At 45.5% G+C, this 21,787-nt stretch overlaps 1 protein-coding gene across 1 annotated transcript in view; it reads right to left on the bottom strand.

Moving 5' to 3' along the window:
- Positions 1-21,787, bottom strand: part of PLA2G4A (phospholipase A2 group IVA) — a 117,586-nt gene that overhangs the window by 73,493 nt on the left and 22,306 nt on the right. The window contains exon 2 of the mRNA XM_054981992.1: positions 13,439-13,570. Within this exon, the coding sequence (XP_054837967.1) occupies positions 13,439-13,471 (33 nt within the window). The 5' untranslated portion in view covers positions 13,472-13,570. The remainder of the gene's footprint in view (positions 1-13,438; positions 13,571-21,787) is intronic.

Below are 21,787 nucleotides of genomic sequence, written 5' to 3'. Positions count from 1 at the left end.
TAGACAAGGATCTAGAAGACCAAAGCTCCCCACAAAGCACATTGGGTGACCTGGGGTCGGTCTCTCTCAGCCCACTTTACCGCACAAGGTTGTTGCTCTGAAATTAAAACTGAGGAAAGGAAAATGATGTAACTAAGCTACTTTAGGTCCCCATTGTTGAGTACTGTGGGGTATAAATACACACAGATATACATAAATATATAAGGCACCATCCAGGCCTAATCAGCCCTAATGCTGCTCTGCTTGAACTATTGGTAGTTTATAACATACCCACAATCTCCTGCAGCTGTGCAAGGGAAAAGTAATCTAATGATAGGAAAGCTGAATTTCAGGAAACGCTGTTCACTGTTCGGAGAAAGCAGGAAAAAATAACCCAGATTGGGCTATGGGACACCTCCCAACTTCAGTTTCCCCCACAATACTAGAAATGTGCGCAACCCTTTACGATCTTTACCTCAGAATTCTTTTCAATCTCATTAGGCCCATTGTGTGTGATGTGACTAAAGCTGAGAAAGAGGCACCTGCTAGGCTTGCCCATTCCCCTTACCTTCCTGGCGGGAAGAGGGGACCCAGAATTCACCTTTGGTGGATTCTTGTGTGCATGAAAAGAGCACATGCACTTCCAGCATGGCATGATGACATCACTTCTGGGACTGATGGCACCATGCAAGCCTCAAGAGCATTCCCGCGCTTCACACAAAGCCGATTCTTAAAGTCAACCTATTTGGGCCATAAATCAGCCTTGAGTGAAGCACGGGGGCCTGCACGATGACATCACTCCTGGGCATGACATCACCACGCCACACTGGGAGCGTGCCCCCCCCCCCTTTCCTTCTGCCAGCTAGGTGAGAGGTGGTGGGGGTTAGGGTTCCCAGGTGCCCACCAATGGTGGGCAAACTCCCAGGGATTTGCCCCCTCATCCACTGATCACCCAGCGATCGGTGGGAGGGGGCAAACTCCCGGAGCTTGCCTGCCACTGGCAGGCACTTCAGGAGCATGTACCATGCATATGCTCCCACCCAGCACAGCGACATCACTTCCGTAAGTGACAGCATCACGCTGGCCATGGAAGTGTCCCCATGCCCCGTTTGGAGCCAATTTAGGCCCCAAACTGGCCAAATTGGAGCCGTGCGGAGTATAAGAGCACTCCCACGGCTGGTGCGATGATGTCACTTACAGAAGTGACATCACCGTGCACCCAGTGTGATGACATCAATTCCAGAAGTGATGTCATTACACCTACGCTGGAGTGCACACGCGCAAAGCTGGAAATCAGCACTGCAAAAGGTAAGTGCCAGGCCCCAACCCTCCTGCCAGGAGGATAGAGGGACCTGGCAACCCTATGGGGGGTGGAGGCTGGGAGCAGGGAACTGACTGCCCCCACTGGAGGACCAGCAATCCTAGCTGCTGCCCATGACTTGCTGGTTTATGTGAGAAATGTTCTCTTCCCTTTCCCTGCAGTGTTTCAGATATTAAATTACAAAAATGCTGTGTCACAACATGACACCGTACTTGAAACACATCAAGTGTATGAGAGCCTTTTTTAAAACTTTCTTGGCAGTGACAAGGAAATTTAAGCAGCTACTTAGCTACTTGGGAACAACATAATAAGGGAAGAGTACTTTTGAGTGTCTTACTTCATAAGATACATTTCCTGCTCTTCAAAGGGGCCCAGACAACTAAAAGTTCATTAATGTGTTTCAAGTTAAAAACAGCATTCATTATTAACAAATTTTCTAGTACATTTTTACCCCTCCCTCCCCCCAAACACACACATTTTAAAAGTGTGAGATGGGGGGAAGAGCTATGCTGCACTCTCAATCATGATTGGGCCCACACAGTATTTTAAAAACACTTTAAAATGGCAACAGCATTACGTGGCATCCACTATTACGTTTAGGTTGGCTCTAAGCTAACTAGTATCTCAGAGCCTCTTCAGGATGTGGCAGATAAGGGCTTTACAGGAGCAAAGTCAGTAAGCAAACTGCATATTGCTTTGCCAGAAGCAGCTGCAGAAGGCACTGCTAAGAAGCGACTGGTACAGAAACCCCTAAAGTATGTCCCAAGTGTATTTCCATACAACACTGAAGAACTTCGGAGATATGATAAAGTGCCCCATCAGGTTGTGTTAAGTCAGGGAGTGTGCCAGTGAAGAAACCTCTGCGTTGAATCCCTTTAGCCTATCAGGCCACTGTGAAAGAAAAGTTAAGTCCCATGCTGAAAGAAGGCTTAAGAAAACATGCTACATCACCCTGCACTTCCCCAATAGTCACTGTAAAGAACAGGGTTGCCAGGCCCCCTCAACCTCTGGGCGGGGGATAGGGGCCTGGCACTTACCTTGGGGGAGAGGGGGTGCACGCCCCCACAGATGCGATGACATCACTTCAGAAGTGATGTCATCACGCAGCCCCTGGAAGCACGTCCAGGCTCCGCAGGAGCTCAAAACGGGCCCGTTCTGCAGCAAAACGGGCTCGTTTTCGGGTGCTGCAGCGCACAGCAGTGCTTCTGTGCTCCACAGCGCCTCAAAACGGGCCCGATTCGTGCCAAAACAGGCCGGTTTTGGGGCTCTGCGGAGCGCGGGAGCGCGAAAACAAGCCCGTTTTGCCATGGATCTTGCCTGTTTTCAGGTGCTGTGGAGTGCAGGAGCACTCCCATGCTCAGCAGCATCCCCAATCTGGGCCAAAACTGGCCTGATCCCAGTGGCTGCTGCACACAGGAGCACGCAGTGTCATGGGGGAGCCCGCAGGGAAGGTGCGCCCCCTCCGCTGGTTAGGTAAGTGGGGGCGGGGTGGGGGAAGCAGGGGTGGGGGATCCCTAGTAACGAAACCCAATCAAGATTTGGGGATCTGAGTGGACTACAGAAAACTGTAAATTTGAATGGGGGTGGCCACACTCCAGTCTCTAACCTCACATTCCTAAGCAAAGTTACCCAGTTCTAAGCACATTGATTTCAATTGTCTTAAAGACGCATGTAACTCAGATCAGGATGGCACCCTAAACAGAGCTCAGCATTGGTGCACATGTTTGATACACAGAAGATCCCAGGCTCGATCCTTACCGGCCTCACCAATGAAAAGAATTTCCAACAGCAGAGCTGAGAAGGACCTCTGCTGGAGATCTTTGGGAGCTGCTGGCAGTCTGCTTAGTTGGACTCTGCCTAAGGCAGCTTTTCCTCACCAAAACCAAACAAAAAATTACTGATCACAACTGTAAGATTCAGAGCAATAAGCCATCTGCCTGCACTTTCTCCTTTTGAAATTTAGATTGTAAGCTTCTTGAAGAATGGTCACTTCTTTATAGGGCTGCCGGGGGCTCTAGGGGCCAATGTGACGATACTAGGGGCAGTGGGATATTTATCTCCTATCCATGCTCTTTGTGTGCACATGCTCTCCCATGCTCCTCTGTACCACTGAATTGGCTTCAGTGTGCCCAGTGTTTCCTCCCTTGTGCTGGAAAACGAGGTCATTTTCCACGCAAGGGAGGAAATGCAGGTGCACTGAAGCCAGTTTAGCGAGACTAGGGAGTGTGCGGACACACTCCTCCCCCCTGCCTCCCCTCAGTGGCCAGGTGAGTGGGGCTGGGGGACACTGGGGGGGGGCAGGGGTTCTCCTGCCCCTGGTGGGGGGATGGCAAGGCAACTCTTTTATAAAACCCAGGTAACGCACCATAATATTGGTGACACAGCAGAAATCCATCTTTGTGATACTCTTAGGACCAAACTAGACTCAACGGTGTCCTTGTGGCCTCTGTGAGAACTCCACTGTCATTTTAAAGTGGTTTAAAAATGCCACAATAGCCCAATCTTGACGAGGCCCTCAGCACGGCGGTCTTGGTCCTCCCATACACACCTCTTCAAGTGCCAAAACAGCTGCCAGGGGGCGAGTGTGGCTGTTTTGACCCTTGATAAGGTGCAGGGGGGAAACAAGAGTCCTCAGGACCAAGCCCTGATCAGGCTCAGGCAATTGCTGCATTTTTAAATCACTTTAAAAAGCTGGCAGCATCCCTGTGGTAGCCGCAAGGATGCCACCACACCTATTTTGACCTTCAGGTATACTCGTATAGATTTGGATACGCTGACTGCTGGGAAATAATTATAACAACAACTGTGCGTATATACTGCTCTTCTAGGCAAATTAATGTGCCACTCAGAACACTGAATAAAATCAGTGTTGTTATTATCCCCACAACTAAGCAGGCGAATTTGGGCTGAGAGGAGGAGCTCATCCAAGGCCGCCTGCTGAGCTCATAGCAGTAGTGGGATTGGAACCAGCAGAGTGCTGATTTGCAGACCAACCACTTAAATATAGTGTGGCAGGAAATATTAGACAAGAGGAGTTTTGACCTGGGCCTGTGCTGACTTACAGAGTAATGCAGCAGTCGCTATGCGGTGTAAAGTCCACCAAAAATTGGGTTGCTTATCCCCTGGTGGGGGTAGGAGATTCCCTGCCCCCTGCCCCCTGGTTGGCCAAGGGGAAAGGAGTGGGGACAGGCCTCCCATTTGGACCTTAAAGAATTGGCCAATTTGGGCCCATTTGTGGCCCAAATCGGCCCCTCTTGAAGCCCAAGAGTAGAGGTGTGCAAATCCAAAAATAATGGCCGTTCCCGTTATAGAGGCTTTTTAGTCTTTTTTCGTTTCCTGTGATTACCTCTGTTTGGTTTGCTAATTACTAAGGATTTTTATTCCACCCGGAGTTTGTTGCAACTGGTTGTGACTCTGATGTTGGTAGAGTCATTTTGTGTGAACTTACCTGTGTAATTTGTACAATTATTTATGAATTTACTATGGAGTATTAATGTACTAGATTGATGAATTAATTAATGTACTAAATTGATGAATTAGCATTGTATACTTTATAGCACTTGCACTTTAAAAAATTCACTTTGTTATAAAGGCTTTTTAGTCTTTTTTCGTTTCCCGTGATTACCTCTGTTTGGTTTGCCAAGAGTAGAGGTGGGCACAATCCAAAAAAAATTACCGATCAAGCTGATCGGGGATCGGCACCAGTGACGACCCCAAATTACCCATCCACACCGGTCATCTCCCATTTCTGATCCGTGGATCGGGGATCGGGAAGGCCAAAGCGGAGGGGCGCCCCGGTGTTCCCAGCTATGTGGGAAGGTGGGTGGTGGCAGCGACCGCCAGGTCCGACGGGCACGGGGAGGGGACGTTCACACACACACACACACACACACACACTTAAGAGCAGGGGGGAGTTTTTAACCTGGTGACGAGCCACCTCCCCTCAGGGAGGGGACGTTCACACACAGAGCAGACGGGGGGAAAGTTTTTAACCCGGCAACAAGCCACCTCCCCTCAGGGAGGGGACGTTCACTCACACACACACACACTTAGAGCAGGGGGGAGTTTTTAACCTGGCGACGAGCCACCTCCTCTCAGGGAGGGGACGTTCACTCACACACACACACACTTAGAGCAGGGGGGAGTTTTTAACCTGGCGACGAGCCACCTCCTCTCAGGGAGGGGATGTTCACACACACACACACACACACACACACACACACACACACACACACACACACACACACTTAGAACCCGTCCCTGCCTCTCCAAATAGAGAGACACACCCCGTCAACATGTTTCAGCCAGCTTTTTTTAAAAAGCAAGGACAGAATCCTCCATTCCTCCCCACCCGATTTTAAAAGCAAGCAGCCAGTCTTCCAAAAGCATATTTTAAACACACACACAGAACCGTGAATGAGGTTTTCCCACAAAATACAGTGTTTTAAAAGCAGGTTAAAAACAGAGAGTGACAGAAAAACAGCCATTCCTCCTACAAAGCCCTGTTTTTTAAAAAAGCAAAAAACGTTTGGAGTGCCCATGGCTACAGAACACCCCCTTCCCCCTCCCTCCCCTGGCTGTCTTCCAACTGTTGAGTGGATTGCTGCTCCGTGGTTGGAAGGAAGCCCCGCTGATCAAGGCAAGCTGGGCTTCCATTCGGGTTTCCAGGGTAACAGAAGGAGGGCAAACTCAGCTCAGGCATTCCCCTGGTTCCGTTGCCAGGGGAATAGATTACTGGCGCCGGAGTGATGATCTCCGATCAGATACCGATCGCCACGATGAAGCCCCGATGAAGCCCCCCCCCCCGAACGCTGGATCGGTCGCTGTGGACGGCAACGATCCGCCGGGTCCCGATCGCGCGAACGCCATTATCGTGGGTATTTTTCTATCGTAATGCCAATCGTGCCCATCTCTACCCAAGAGCACTCCCAGAGCCTGCTCAATGACAACACTCCCAGAAGTGAGTGTGGAGGGGAGTACTGGGTACCCCCCTCACCGGAAGGTTAAGATAGGGTTGCCAGACTCCAGGTGGTGGCTGGAGATCTCCCGGAATTACAACTGATCTCCAGGCCACAGAGATAAGTTCCCTTGGAGAAAATGGCTGCCATGGAGGGTAGACTCTATGGCAATATACCTTGCTGAGGCCCCTCCCCTCCATAAACCCTGCCCTCTCCAGGCTCCACCCATAAAATCTGCAGGAATTTCCCATCCTGAAGCTGGCAACCCTAGGTTAAGAAGACCTGACAACCCTAACCATAAACTTTGTCTGGAAGTTAAATTGTACTCAGTTGCTCCATACAGCAGCCTTCCTCTACATCTTGCCATTGTTTTTATATGTCAGGTTCTGGTTGGTGTTAAAGTTGCCCGATTTTACGGAAAGTACTTCAAAAAACAAGAAAAAGCAGCAGAAAAATACAGTAAACAAATAGGCACTCTGAGACATTGTAGAGCTGGAAAAAAATACAGACACGGTCAAAAAATACAAATAAGGTCTCCTGTGAGGAAAGGAGGAAGAGCTTGGGACTTTTCAGTTTAGAAAAGAGACAACTAAGGGAGGACATGATAGAGGTTTATAAAATTATTCTTGAAGTATAGAGAGTGGACAGAAAGAACTTTTTCTCCCTCTTCCCAAATACTGGAACTTGAGGGCATCCAATGAAGCTGATAGGCAGTAGATTCAGGAGGGAAACAAGGAAATACTTTTTATATGATGAATGATTAAAATGTGAAATTCTCTGACAGAGAATGCAGTGATGGACTCAGGCACAGGCAGCTTTAAAAGAGAATCACACAGATTCATAGAGGATAGGTCTATCAGTGGCTACTAGCCAAGGTGTCTAAAGAGAGCCTCTACATTCAGAGGCAGTAAACCTCAAAATGCCAGTGCCAGGAGGCAACATTAGGGAAAGGCCCTATGCCCTGCTGTTGGCCCTAACTGGTGGGCAACTGCGAGAGACAGGATGCTGGACTAGACAGACCACTAATCTGATCTAGGAGTGCTCCTCTAATTTTCTTTACTTTGGCAACACTTTTGAACTATAAAGATTAAAACACAAAGCAGTTCATGAGTTAACCCTCATTCACTCACAAATAATTCAAACTTTCAGTTTCATATGTTGTCAAATATAAGTTGTTAATTTTATTTATTTATTTAAGACATTTGTAAGGTCTCCTTTTTCCTGTGGACTCAAGATGGCTAGCACCGATAAGCTAAAGCAAAAGATCAACTCATACCAATGTTAAAGCATATAAAACACCAATTGCTGCCAGAAAATGCCACAGCACAGCTAACAAAATACTCTCATTAGAAGTTCTGCCTTATACTGCTTCCTAAGAAGATAGGATAGACAGAAGGCCATGACCAAAAGACTATAAAGGAAACACTCAAATAGAAAATATAAAAAGGTGACCGTAGTCAGCTCTCTACATACAAGGGGGAAATACCCTGACCCATCCTCACGGGGTGGGAGGGGCCTATGACCCTCTGGGAACCAAGATCAAAATAATCCAAACTATGATATTCCCCATTACTATGTATGGATGTGAAAGTTGGATGGTTAAGAAAGCTGACAGGAAAAAATTGATTCATCTGAAATGTAGTGCTGGAGGAGAGTTTTATAGATACCATGGACTGACAAAAAGGAAAATAGGTGGGTACTAGGTCAAATCAAGCCTGAATTCTCCCTAGAAGCTAAAATGACAAAACCAAGGCTATCATACTTTGGTCACATAATGAAAAGACAAGATTCTCTGGAAAAGTCAATAATGCTAGGAAAAGTGGGAGGCAGAAAAAGATCTAAAATGAGATGGTTTGACTCAATAAAAGAAGCCACATCCTCCAGTTTGCAGGATCTGAGCAAGTCTGTTAATGATAGGACGTTCTGGCGGTCTTTCATTCATAGAGTTGCCATTGGTCGGAGGTGACTTGACAGCACATAACACACACACGCATGGCCCAATGGCAGAGTATATGCTTAGCATGTGGAAAATCAGCAAACAGGAGGTGGGGAAGACCTTTCTCTTCCTGAGATGTTCAAAAACTGCTGCCAGTCAGAGTAGACAATAGTGAGCCAGATGTATAAGGCAGCTTCCTACTCTTTCAGCACTGCAAGGATTGCAAAGACTGGTTTACTTGCTGGTGGATTAAAGTGCAGTTCTGTTGTCATCATATACATACTTGCCATGAGAGTTGCAAATGAGAAGAGTTTAGATAATGCAGGTTCTGCTGTACATCAGCTGTCAACTTTGTTCCAGCTGTTCTGCGTAATTACATTCGGAAAGGATGAATTCAGAGACCTCAATTTTACTCTGAGCGGAAAATAAACTTTTCTTCATCCCTTTGATTACTGAGTAAGAGGAAAGGAGTGATCTACAGTGGATACAAGATGTACCTGATATACGTTATAGAGATTAAAATGCAATGGAATTGCACTGCTGGTGGGATTGTAAAAAAAAATAAAAATATCACTTCTGACTCCAAGAGGCTTTACAAATTAAGAACATTACTGGTTGCAGGCTTATGTCAAGAAGAGCTGATTTTCAATAGGTCATAAAAAGGAAATTGCTCTGCAAAACCCAACTCAGAATCAGTTCGTCTGCAAATTATTTAGCACTGGTTTCCACACAAGTGTGTGGTGCACTACAGGTGCCCTTAGGGATCCTAGGTTCCCAATTGGGGGCAGGGGAATCCCCCACTCTCCCACCCTCTGCCCCCCCCCTCCATTCACCTGGCCAGCAGGAAGGGAAGGCAGGGAAACATTCCCAGAAGTAACGTTATTGTGCTGCCCTGAGACTGTGTGTGCATGTGCCTGGGCCTGCATGATGACATCACTTCCCAGAAGTGATGTCATCATGCTGCCCCAGGGGTGCAAGTGTGAGGAGCAACAAAAGAGTGAACACACCTCCGATCACTGATCAGCCCCACGGGGTTGGCCCTGACAGAACATTGAGAAGGTGGTTGAACCTGACTATCTAGGGAAGTAAACGTTACTGGTTATGCAATAATAGTCTAGTTGTCGCTTTTGGGGAAGATTTAGATACTGAAGCAATTCCAATATAACTGGAATAAATTTCACTATTGTTACTAGCTGCAAAACATCGGACAGCAACGAGTTGAGGAAAATCAAAATAGTGCCCACACTTAAACATGGGTACAAAAATACAGGAAATGTTAATCTTTGATAAGATTTCATCACAGCTGAAAATAGTAAACAGCTCAACATAGTCCATGAATTTCCAAAACACAAAGCTCATTTTTGAGATGACATTGAAAAATCAATTAAATTAGCATCCATTGAAATACTGTTCTGTCTTTTGGTATCATTGTTAGATGTATTCCAATACTTCATAATGTTACACCCTACCTTTAACTTTTTCAAATTAACTACATCATGACATGTTTTAAATGTTTGTGTTTTATTTGCCATTGATTCGTTGTTATAAGGTCATTTATTTTATAACATGCTTGTTATAACCAAATTGAAAAATTATAATAAAAAAATTAAATTCCAATAAAAAGTTTTAAAATGGCAGTCACAACTGCTATGGCAGTCTTGGGCACAGAAAGGGCATCCAAGACCCAGGGCAAAGCATAGGCCATTTCTGCATAATAGTGCATGTTCAAAATAAAAAATAAATAAATAACGGAGCATGGAACTTTTCAACTGTAAGGATGAACGCACCTGTCCTCCTCTCCAAAGCTGCTTTTGGGGGGAATGTTTTGAGGTTTTCCTGTAACCTCACAACCAAAGGTGTTTGTGGGTACTACAAGTGGAGGATGTGATTCAGCAAAACATAGTCTGAGTGGGGAAAGGTGGGAAAAATGGGTTGTGTAGAAACAGCCACAGTTGAGGTCCTTCTTCTGCATACCCCTTATCATCCAAATGCTATCAGTAGACAATACAGCATATTTAAGTAGATAGAATGATGACATACTTTACATAGTTTGGTATGTAAGTATTTTATGATGATAAATTCATTAATAAGTATAAATGCCAATCCACTTGGAAGGCAAATAGGCTTTCTATTACACTCTGTAAGCCACTGCTTTGAAAGTCAGAAGTCAAATGGGTACCAGTAACCTTATGCAACAGAAGTCAATACACTGAGGGATACTCATGGAGCCCTAGGACAGTCTGCACTTCCCCTCTCTCCTCCCAGGTATAGGTGGGAGCTAGCATGCTTGTACACTCCATCATTAAAAAAAAAATCTTATCTACTTGTAGTTGCAAGCAGAAAAAGAGCACATCATACTGCCCCTCCATGCTAACTGAATGCATGAAGGAAGGGGGTTTTCAAACTCGCAACCACCAGCAACACCAGCTCGCTGCAACTACAAATAGCAATCTAGACAAAAGCCTGGTACTTCTAGACACTGCCAAATGTCTAGACTCATCCAAATTTGTTTGTGGATATCAGGCACAGAATGCCATCTCAGAACTGCCTGGCCGTTTAAGAGTACAGACTTGCATAGCCAAGTGGAACCCTTAGACAGCTGAGGTAAGCATTACGGAGAGCTGCATCACAGTTCTTAAGTCAAGAGGAACATTCTATACAGGAGATGGCAGTATCGCTTTATCTCAGTTTCTTACAATCACCATTATAGCCTTTTTAGCTTGACTCGATATGTCACTGTGATGGCACCGCATGTTGTCCGAGCACTCCCCCACCCCCACCCCACCTAGAATTACGCTGCCATTAGTAAAGCTCTAGAATGGCGAAACACACATGAGTTGACAGGCTCAGAAGGATGTGACTGTGTAAAAGGAAAACCTAAAGCCACACAGCTGATAAAAGATCGTTTTGAGGAAGCCCAGAAGGATATTTTTAGCAGCGCACAGACGACTGTGCTGGTAGCTGCAACTCCAATCACACACAGTCTTTCTTGTGCCCAGCTTTCCAAAGAATTTTAATAAACTCCAGTGCACATTTTGCAAGGTTCTGGGCGGAAACAGGTGCAGAGGGGTTGCTTTCTACCGAAATACTTCTGTAATACGAGAGCTTGCCTCACACTAAAGTTGTAGTCCATAGAGGAATTGTTGGGGTAAAGGCTTTGATGTACTATTTACTCCTGCTAATGTTTACATAGAGAATTCCATTTTTCGAAGCACAGAGTAGAGCAAGCAGACAGGGTCATAGGCCATCCAGAACTGTCAGTTAATTGATTTTGTTGTTGTTGTTCAGATGCTGTCTTTGCTATGCACAGTGTGGCAAAAGGCAACCTAGACCATGGCCTTCTCAGTTATGGCACCCTCGCTCTGGAATGCCCTTCAAAAAGAAAGTAATTCCAGAGCGATAGCCATGCCAGTTTGTTGCAGCAAAAATACATGAGAGTCTTAGAAGCACCTTAAAAAGGAAGAACTTTCTATTCTAGCAAAAGCTTGAAGGCTCCACTGTGAAACTACTGAGGAAATTCTAAGTATGTTAGTTCATCATGAGATCTGATACCATCTCTTAAAGGGCTTAACAAGGACTTGAAATTCCTCCGTCATTGCAAATATTCGTGGGTTAAGCAATACCTGGGATTTTTACAGCCATTGCAGACATTAGCTAGCCAAACAGAACTAGGGAGATTGGCAATTATAGCTATTATGAAAGATATCCATACATTTGACTGGATGTTAACACCTTTATTTCTTCAAAGTCTCTGGTATTTATATCTGCCCAGCGAGGATCTAGTACACGCACTTCACAAAGTGGGCTCTAATCCATAAAAACTTACACTAGAATAAAAACTTGCTAGCCTTTAAGATGCCACAAGACTTCAGTCTATTGTTGCTTCTAATGGGAGCGGAGATGTCATTTGCCTGGTACAGGTGGACAGTCTCCCGCTGGTGGGCTCTCCCCATCTTTTCTCCTTTTTGGCCAGCAGGAGAAACAGTGAGGCTGGAGATGACACGGCACGATGCATTGATGTCACATTTGGGTTTTCACCAGGATGTGATGTCATGCCACATCATGTCCACCCTTTGCCCACCCCCAAAGCTTCTAGAGGTGCCAGTGGTGGGTTGGCATCCCTAAAAAGGAAGCACAGGAAACAGCAGAGCTGCCTACTTACTTGTGCTGGCAGTGCTGGGACCCAGTGGAGCCAAAATATCATTAAGAGGAAGGAAATTAATTAATTGCCAGTGCAGTATAGTGGTTAGAGTGTCTTACTAGGATCTGTGAGAACCAAGTTTGAATCCTTGCTCTGCCAAAGAAACTCGCTGAGTGACCTTGGGCCAGTCACACTCTCTCAGCCTAATCTACCTCATAAAGTAGTTGCGAGGATAAAATGGGGGACAGGAGAATTTTGTAAGCCACTTTGGGTCCCCATTGGAGAGAAAAGCAGGGTATAAATAGGGATTTCATTCCCCTGGTGGGGGTGGGAGATTCCCCACTCCCAGCCTCCACCCCTCTACCTCTCACCTGGCTGGTGGGGGCAAAAGGCACAGGAATGTGTCAGAAATCCCCTGGAGTGCACTCCCATGTACTCCTGAATGCTTCTGCATCAAGCCAGAAATGACATCATTCCTGATGCAACGTTGAAGTGTGGGGTTGCCTCAGAGGCCAATTTGGTAAAAGTCAGCTTCCAGCTAGGGCTGCCAGTGGGGGTGGTGGATCCCCTGCTCCCACTCTCCACCCCCACTCACCTGTCCAGTAGGGGGGAAAGGTGGGGGAACAGGCCTCCTGGGCATGTCCCCCAAGAGCTGGGAGGGTAAGGGGACCTGGTAACCTTACGCCCAATGCTAGATTTGTAAGGTAAGTTCTCCCATCATGCCCCCCATGCCCCCCCCATCTCCCACTTTGAACCCCAGGGGACACGACAACACTAGGTATAAATGAAGCAAATAAATAATAAAATTAAAAGCCACAGAGTTTAGAGACCTAAAGTGTCTAATGCAAAATATGTCATTTTTAGATTAAAAAAATTTAAGACTTCTCTTCAGAAATATATAAATGGCATCTAGCTGATACAGAGATGCTTTTTACTCATTGCTTTTAAATTACTTTCCCTCAAGTTCAATCAGGCTTTCTCTTTCCCTATCTAAAATGTCTATAGCAGAACTGTTATTTTCAATGGTTCTTAAAATTACAAGTGTTGTTAAAATAATTAGTTGTGGTTTGTCCAGGAAATTTCAAAAAACAGTAACTTCTTACCGTAATGTGTTGATAAGGATCTATAGAGGACATTCTGGTTTCAGTAACTGAGCCTGGGACAGGTGGTAAATGAAAGGATCAGTGGCTGTGTTATTTCACGTGGAACAGTCTTCAACTTGAACGTTCTTAGCACTGTATAATAAAACAAAAGAAACAGTATTATAATTCTCATGCATGATTCATTTTTTAGAAACATAAAGAGATGAATCTGTAATGGGCATTTATGGACTGTATGTTGACTTGTCTCCTTGGGGCAAAGGTTGAGGTCATTATACACTAGTAGTGTTGGGACGGAGCTAGCGATCATTGGCCAACACCAACCATGTCAGGAAGTGCAGTCATGTGTGTGAAGTTACAACCTAAGTCCTTCAACATAGCTTTCTCAGAAATGCTGCCTCTTCCACAATAGGGCTGGTTTAAAAAGTGAAACTCAGGGCAGCCTGATTTTGTCAGATCTCAGAAGCTAAGCTGGGTCAGCTTTGGTTAATAACTGGACAGGAGACCTCCAACGAAGAGCAGGGTTGCCAGGTGTCCAATCTTGAACTTTCTATCCAGGAAATAAATTAAGAAAAGGCTGAACATGTGTCTGGTATATTCTACTTAAGAATTCCAAGAAGCAGGCAATTCCAAAGGGACAGAGTTGGGGTGGAGCTCAAGGGTTAAATGAGAAAGGTTGCCCGCCTCTCAAGCAACAGAGTGGTTTCTCCCCCATAGCGAAAGGACCCCATGTAGAGATCCCATTCCTCCACTGGGGGGCAGCTTCCAGCCTCAGGCCCCCACCATCTCTCACCTGACCAGCAGAGGGGAAGGCCTGGGAACAGGTCAGCAGCTCCCCGCTCCCAAATGTACGCCTCTGCTCTCTGGAGTTTTTCTATGTTGCACCAGGAATGACATCATTCCCAGCAGAACATGGAAGCACAAGGTCATGTTGGGGCCGATTTGGTAAAAATCAACCCCCAAACTAGTACTGGGGCCCGATTTTTAGCAACTCGGCCCCTGGCATGACCTGTTGCTTCCACGTCATGCTGGATACATTATTCCTAGTGCGACATGGAAGCATTCTAGAGCACATGTGCAGAGAGTAAGTATCCTGTCACATCCCCCCACAACTCCCCCCCCATCCCCTGGGTTGAGCCCCAGGAGACCTGGCAACCCTAAGTCTGTGTGTTGAAGAGGACAGCTTTTCTGGCTCTTCCTTGCCCTGCAAGGTGGGGAGTTAACATTGGTCATTTGTGTTGTGTTATTTTTTTCCTTTTCCGTTGGGGAGTCACTTTGCCTGCCCTCCCTCACCCATCCCCTACAATCTGGCTGCCTCTTCTGGTTCCCATCTGGGAAAAAGCAAACAGTTTCTCCCGGTGTCTCTCATTTTCTCTCAGTGCAAGGCAGGTACAAAAAAAAAGAGCAAGGGGGGCACAGTCCAAGCAAATGCTGGGAACGGACATGATGAAGAGCTTAAATTCCCATTGTGCCCTATAACCATGAGCCCAACCGTGGTGACATTCCTGGATGACCTGACAGTGTGGGGAGGGGAGTTGTCTCTCTTCCCAAACCCTTGCAGCAGTTTCCAAGATCACTTTGAAGGCTATTTTTGCCCCAAAGAACTACTCTTGTTTTTACCATTCCTCCCCTTCCTCCCTTGGCAATCAGGAGCAGCAGCTTTTCCCCTGAAACTCCTGCAACCATGATTGCAGATGGAATGCAACAGAGTCACTTCGGTTTGGTGTAAATATGTATTTGTTCATTCATTCATTTGATTTTTATACCACTTCTCTTCCTCTTACAACATTCCCCCCTAATCTATTTTATCCTCATAATAATCTTATGAGGTAGGATGAAATCAGTGAGGGGTGGGGGGGACATCCTTGACTTTTGTCCAGGGCCCCAGAATCACTAAAACCATCTAGCAGGGGATCTACCTGTCAGCTTTGGTGTTACTGAAAAGGAAAAAGGGGGAACACCCCGGGAGGCAATTAACAATTAAATGGTAACTAGAGTCTCTAAAGTATCCACAATTACTTGGCAGTGAAAAGCAATCATATGAAACACTTTTACAGCAGTTAATTAAACTGTATTTACAACTTAAGAAGGACAAAATGAAGCAGAGATGATTCACGACTCTACGTATACAATTTAAATGCAGGTAAGTTACTAGTCCTTACAGAACTTATAGTTCAATGAGTTCTTATCTTGTTTTTTCTTTTGTTTGTTCTTTCAGATGTGTGAGAAAGGTTACACCACAACGTCAAGCTCAGCAGACTTCATTCATATTCCGATGTAGTGATGCAATAAATTGTTGTATTTTAACCACATGTGGGATGTCAGTGTTGGTGTGGCATGAAGAACACACAGCAGTGGTGGCAATTTGGGGCCTGCCTCTTTCTCTGCTTGCTGCTCAGTATGTTGGCTCGCTAAGCCACGTGGTTTCTGCATGGGCAACAGTATTTTATTAAGTGTGTCCAGTATTTCTGTTGAAGCCATTTGGCAACCCTAAGCCAAAGAGGACCAAAATGAAAACAGATTGCTGGCACTTAATATCGAAGAATTTGCAAAACAGCTTTTAAATTAGCTACTGGTGGAGGGGGGGCTGAAAGGAGTACTTGAAAGGCTATCATTTAGAGGATGGCACGGAATTGTTTTCCACTGCCCCAGAAGGTCAGACCAGAACTAACAGCTTGAAATTAAATCAAAAGAGTTTTTGGCTAAATATTAGGAAGAACTTCCTGACAGAGCGGTCCCTCAGTGGAACAGGCTTCCTCAGGAGGTGGTGTGCTCTCCTTCTTTGGAGGTTTTTAAACACAGGCTAGCTGGCCATCTGACAGCAATGCTGATTCTGTGAACCTGGGCAGATAATGAGGGGGAGGGCAGAAAGGGTTACATCAGTACTTAGTTTTTCATGGCCTCTTCTTACATGCCCAGGGTAATGCCAATCGCCACCTTGGGGTCAGGTAGCAATTTTCCATAGGCCAGTTTGGCTAGGGATCCTGGAGACATTTTGCCATCTTCTGGGCATGGAGCAGGGGTCACAGGGGCAGTCGGGGGGGTAGTAGTTGTGAATTTCCTGTATTGTGCAGGGGGTTGGACTAGATGACCCTAGAGGTACCTTCCAACCTTACAATGCTATGAGTTAGAAAAAACTCACCCATAAGGGATAATGGTTAACTGGTCCCATTATGTAGATGAGGAAGGAACAGAACTTGACTGTGACAAATAGGGCTGCCAGGTCCCCTGGTGGGGGTGGAGAATCCCCCACTCCTGCCCTCCACCCTCTGCCACTACGCACCTGGCCGGTGGAGGAACAAGGCAGGGGGAACAGGCCTCCTGAGCATGCTCCCAGTGTGGCACAACAACATCACTCCTGGGAGTGACGGCATCGTGCAGGCCCGAGAAGTGCTCCTGTGCTTCACATCGGACAGAAAAAAGATGAGTGCTGCCCCCTCCACCTGCCGGGAGGGTAAGGGGGCCTGGAAACCCTACTGAGAGAGTGCCAGGAAAGTGTAACCATTTAAGGAAACCCAAAAAGTAAAGGGGAGGGGAAGTGCACACCAAAAGCACTTGGAGTACAGATTTTTAAATGTAAATGACAGAAGCATCCAAGCTAAGACAGGAGATCTGGAATATTGGGAACATAAATAAAATGTCCATTTCAGAAACCTGGTGGGGTGAGGAAAACCAGCTGCTTACGGCTGTCCTTGAGAATAAGCTATATAGGGAAAAATTTGAAGGATGTTTTGGAAATGGAATAGCTCTCTATGTCCAAGAGGGTTCAGCATTCAATAAACTAGAAAATCTGAGAAATCGGCTCTTTACCCAGCATCGTCATGAAATTTACTTGTTCAAAAATTATCTGTCATTTAGGATGAGCAGCATGTCTGCAGATGACACCAAGTTATTCAGCACAGTGGGGATTAAAACAGACATCCGAAAGCAGCTCTTCAAAGTGAGTGAGTGACGCAAACGAAATTCAATGCAAACGAAATTCAATGCAAACGAAATTCCAATAAAGCAAACGAAATTCAATGCAAGTCAGTGTAAAGTGATACACACTGCAGCAAAAAAATCCTAAGTTTAAATATACACCAGTGCATTGGTAGTGATAGACCAGGAAATAGATCTTTGGATCATAATAGTTAATTCAATGAAAAGGATGACTTACTGGGCAGCAATGGCGACAAAGGACATTTGATTGGCATTATTAGGAAAGGAAAGGTGGTGGGGAAAGCCTTTGTATAGATCTATGTAGCAGCCATGTTTGGAATACTGTGTACATTTCTGGTTATTATATATCAAAAAGTGTATAACAACACTGGAGAAGGTGCAGAAAAGGGCTATCAAAAACTCAAGCAAATGAGAAAAGACTTTACTTTAGGGACAAAATAACTAAAGGGGAAGATAACTGAGGTGCAGGGCTTTTTTCTGGGAAAAGAGGTGGTGGAACTCATTGGGTTGCCCTCAGAGAAAATCTACACTCCCTTCTGTCTGGAGATCAGGGGGCAGGGCCACCAGCCATGTGACCATTTTCAAGAGTTTCCAGAACTCCGTTCCACCGCGTTCCCGCTAAAAAAAAGCCCTGCTGAGGTGTATAGAATTATTCATAGTGGGGACAAAGCAAATAGACAGCAGATTCTTCCCCTACTTTGCTGGAATACTACAACTTGGGGTCACTCAAAGAAATTGATCAACAACAGATGCAAGCCAAACAAAAGGAAGTACTTCTTCACTGAAAGAGGAATTGTGGGATTCATTGCTAAAGATATAGCCACTAATTTAGTTAGCTTTGAAAGGGGATTAGGCGAATTTATGGGAAACAGGTATGGCTATTACCCCTGATGACTAAATGGAACATCCATATTCAGAAGCAGTAACTACCTGAATAGTAGTACTGGGAATCAACAATGAGGGAGGCAGCAATCTCCATACATATTTAGTGGCCTTCCAGCAGCATCTAGTTGGCTACTGTATGAAACAAGATGCTGGACTAGATAGACTATAGGTCTGATCCAATATAGTTCTTATGCTTTTATGACCTGGCAAATCTTTAATATGTATATCAGCTTGACTATCACACTGAATGTCTTACCTGAAGGAGTACCTAGTTCCATTTGAACCCCTACTGTCTAAGATGTGTGCATATCCCTGCTTAAGATAGCATTTCTGGTTGGTTACAAGAGGGTCATTCACTAGGAACATGTTCTAGAATGTGCGTTTGTTCCATTTGTTTAATGGAATTTCTATAATGGTGTTTATGGTGGATTGATAAAGCTTTCACACTTGATAGAAGAGAAATTTTGGTAAAATGCATTTTTTTTCAACAGTATCCACTTACCATATGTTGAATTACTACAAAAAGTATTTCACATTTGAAGTAGGAATAGATGCAGCTTCAGCATTTAGTATCTCTTTTTAATAGGTCAGAATAATTTCTGCAAGCTATACTGTGCCAAGTATACTTAACCACTGCAGTTCAGTTTTCCTAAGTTCAGCAGAGCATCTTGCTTAAGAACATAAGGAAGTAAAACAAGCTTCCTTTTCTGTAATGCTTGCCGAAAGGCATCATAGAAACATGTTCGCAGAGCAACGTAGTTCCAGATGAGTCAGCAAGGGAGCTTCCTTGCCCAGGCGCTCACATATCTGAATGAAGGCACGAGACTTGAGGTGTTGGGTTAAATTAGGGCATCAACTTTAATAAACAGCTATTCTGCAGCAAAAACTTCTACTAAAATACTTCCTTCCCCTTTTCTAAGTGCAGTTACCCAGTGCTTCTAGTAGCTTGGGAGACTGTATGTCTGCAAATTCTCCAGTACCTGGGAAACCCCACCATGCTACACACATGAATTGTTCCCATTTCCCATCAGTCCATTCAGGATAGGGTTGCCAGTCCCCCACTGGGGGTGGGGGATCCCCCGCTCCCACCCTCCACCCTCCGCTTACCTGGCCAGTGGGGGAGGCACAGCCTCCGGGGGCACACTCCCAGTTGGTGCAGTGTGCTCCCGCAGGCCCAATCTGGCCCGGATCAGGCCCAAATCAGCCTGGAATGGGACACTATGGGGCATGGGAGCACTCCCGCATGCCACAGTAGTCCAATTTGGGCCTAATCTGAGCCCAACCCAGGCCCAATCCAGCCTGATTCAGCCCTCCACAGAGCACAGGAGCACTCCCGGGGCAGCCGTGGCCCATGCAATGACATCACTCCTGGAAGGAACGGAAGAGAAGATGGGTGCTGGGTCCCCCACCTCTCACCGGGAGGACAGAGGGACCTGGCAACCCAAATTCAGACACTAGTTTAGTTAAATCTCCTTCTTTGTTTCAGATGTTTCACTGTGCCTGCAACTAAACCCTATGCTATCATGCAGAATCCCACACTTTTCTGGTGGTTCTGCTTAGCTTAAACCAGTTGACTTAATGACCGGGCCAACTGGAGCACTCCTCCTCTTAGGCAGTACAAAATAGACAAAATGCCCCACCCAGAGCACAGCCCCCCAAATCCTGTTTGGCCCCACCAGACGGACCTGCACTGCCATTGCAACAAAGCAAAGGAGTGCCATAGCAGCAAAGTATGTTGCCAAAGGGGCAGGAGGCACCTACATCCAGTGCTTGCGCCTCTCCCTGTTAAGCAGGCTGCACAAAATTTAGCTTCAGCTTCCCACTGGATCCAGAGCCCTGGTGACATCTTCCTGAGTTAGCTTCCAATCCCACCCCCACCTCCCAATATCTCTTTGCTCATCAGTTGCTGTCTGCTTAGAGACCAGCATAGGTGGCTCCTAGAGAGGGTGCTTCAAGCAAAGTGATGGCGAAGCCAAAGAAACATGCCTTCAGGCCACATATCACTCCAGGTGAGTCAGCCAGTGAACTTCCTTGTGATCAGCCAGCATCCCAAGGTATCTTTGCTCATCAGTCAGTCTCTATCTGATAACAGAAATGTTTGTTTGACCCCAAGCACATGACCTTATACGATTCATAATGTTGAGTTTCACTTCTTTTATCATAAAATAAAGTTCTATAACTCCATTTCTTCAGGTCATCCAGTTCATACTTTCTGCAATAACACTTTGGTGATTTTCACAAGTTTCACTGATGCATTTTCCAACATCACAAAAATAAATAACAAATTAAATGTGCCATTAAAAAACTGAATCCCTGTAAGTGTCACTGCTGTCTTCTCTTGAAAAGTGATTTTTTTCCTTTTCCCAAAATCCTCTCTTATTACTTTTAATCTGTTCCTCATTCATCTTGCAGCATGCTGCGGATGCCCTATTTTTCAGCTTTAAACTATAAATTTGTCATGTGAATCCGCACAGGTTGACTTATTAAGTATCTAAATAGACAAGATCCATTGTATTTGTTGTTACCGCTTCCAAAATGAACTTAAGAGTAATCCTCAGTTAAAGATCCCATGCTTCTATTTCTACTGCCTGCCCTAATTGAGGGTATGCTTGCCTTCATTCTATTTAGTTATCCTACTTTTGGTTTTACCACACATTGATATAAAGCTAACTAACTGGAGCTGCCTAGACCATGTAATAGAGACACTTTTTCTCATCTCTGTTTCAAAGGGAAAAAATTAAAATTGGGTATTTTTCTTCGTGATTCCATATGTGACTTTTTTATACTGTACCAATATGCAGGGAACTTTATGGCCCAAACAAGTTCCATGCTCCTTCCTGAAGCTTCACCCTAAAAGGTATTGCAAGAGAGGAAAAGTGGCAGGGCAGGCAAAGGCCCCAGACTTTGACATATGCTTAGTTAGAGATGAAGGCGGGGGTCAAGCAGGGGTTTCCATAGAAAACAGGTACAATTTTTGGTGATGGGGAGCAAAACATTGCCGACTGGTTGAAGAAGAGGTCACAAAACAATGGTGATGTGATATTTTGAAGTGAAATGTCAAAAAGACAGCAAAACAGTAGATATTAGAAATGCTAGTGGAGTAATTTAAAGACAAATGTTTAGAGCAGAAAGCAGCGCTCCATGTGTTTGAATGTAACTATGCTGAAAAGAAACCTGGTGCACGTGCCAGATGGGTCCGATGACCCAACAGCATGTGCTTTTTTCAGCGCACCTTTTCTCAATCCAACTGGTACAAATGCTGCAACTTGTAGAAGCTGTGAAGGAAGATTTCACGCCACCATAGAATCAGATGGCTTGTTTGCACGCATAGACTGCTAGGGCATGCCATCCTGTCACCCTTGGCCAACAGGCAGCAGTGGGCAATCTTAAACGTACTGCCAAAGAGACCATGCCTAGCAGACTCCTTGACATGTTAAAGGCTATAAAGTCAAGTCAGGACTGCAAAAAGGATGGAGCTGGGGATACAAAATTCCAAGAACCCAGGTTGCTCAGGGGGAGGGGCACTCT

This window comes from Eublepharis macularius, chromosome 5, assembly GCF_028583425.1.
Source record: "Eublepharis macularius isolate TG4126 chromosome 5, MPM_Emac_v1.0, whole genome shotgun sequence".
NCBI lineage: Eukaryota > Metazoa > Chordata > Lepidosauria > Squamata > Eublepharidae > Eublepharis > Eublepharis macularius.
Note: the sequence above shows the minus strand (reverse complement) of the source record. Positions and strands in the feature narration are given on the sequence as shown.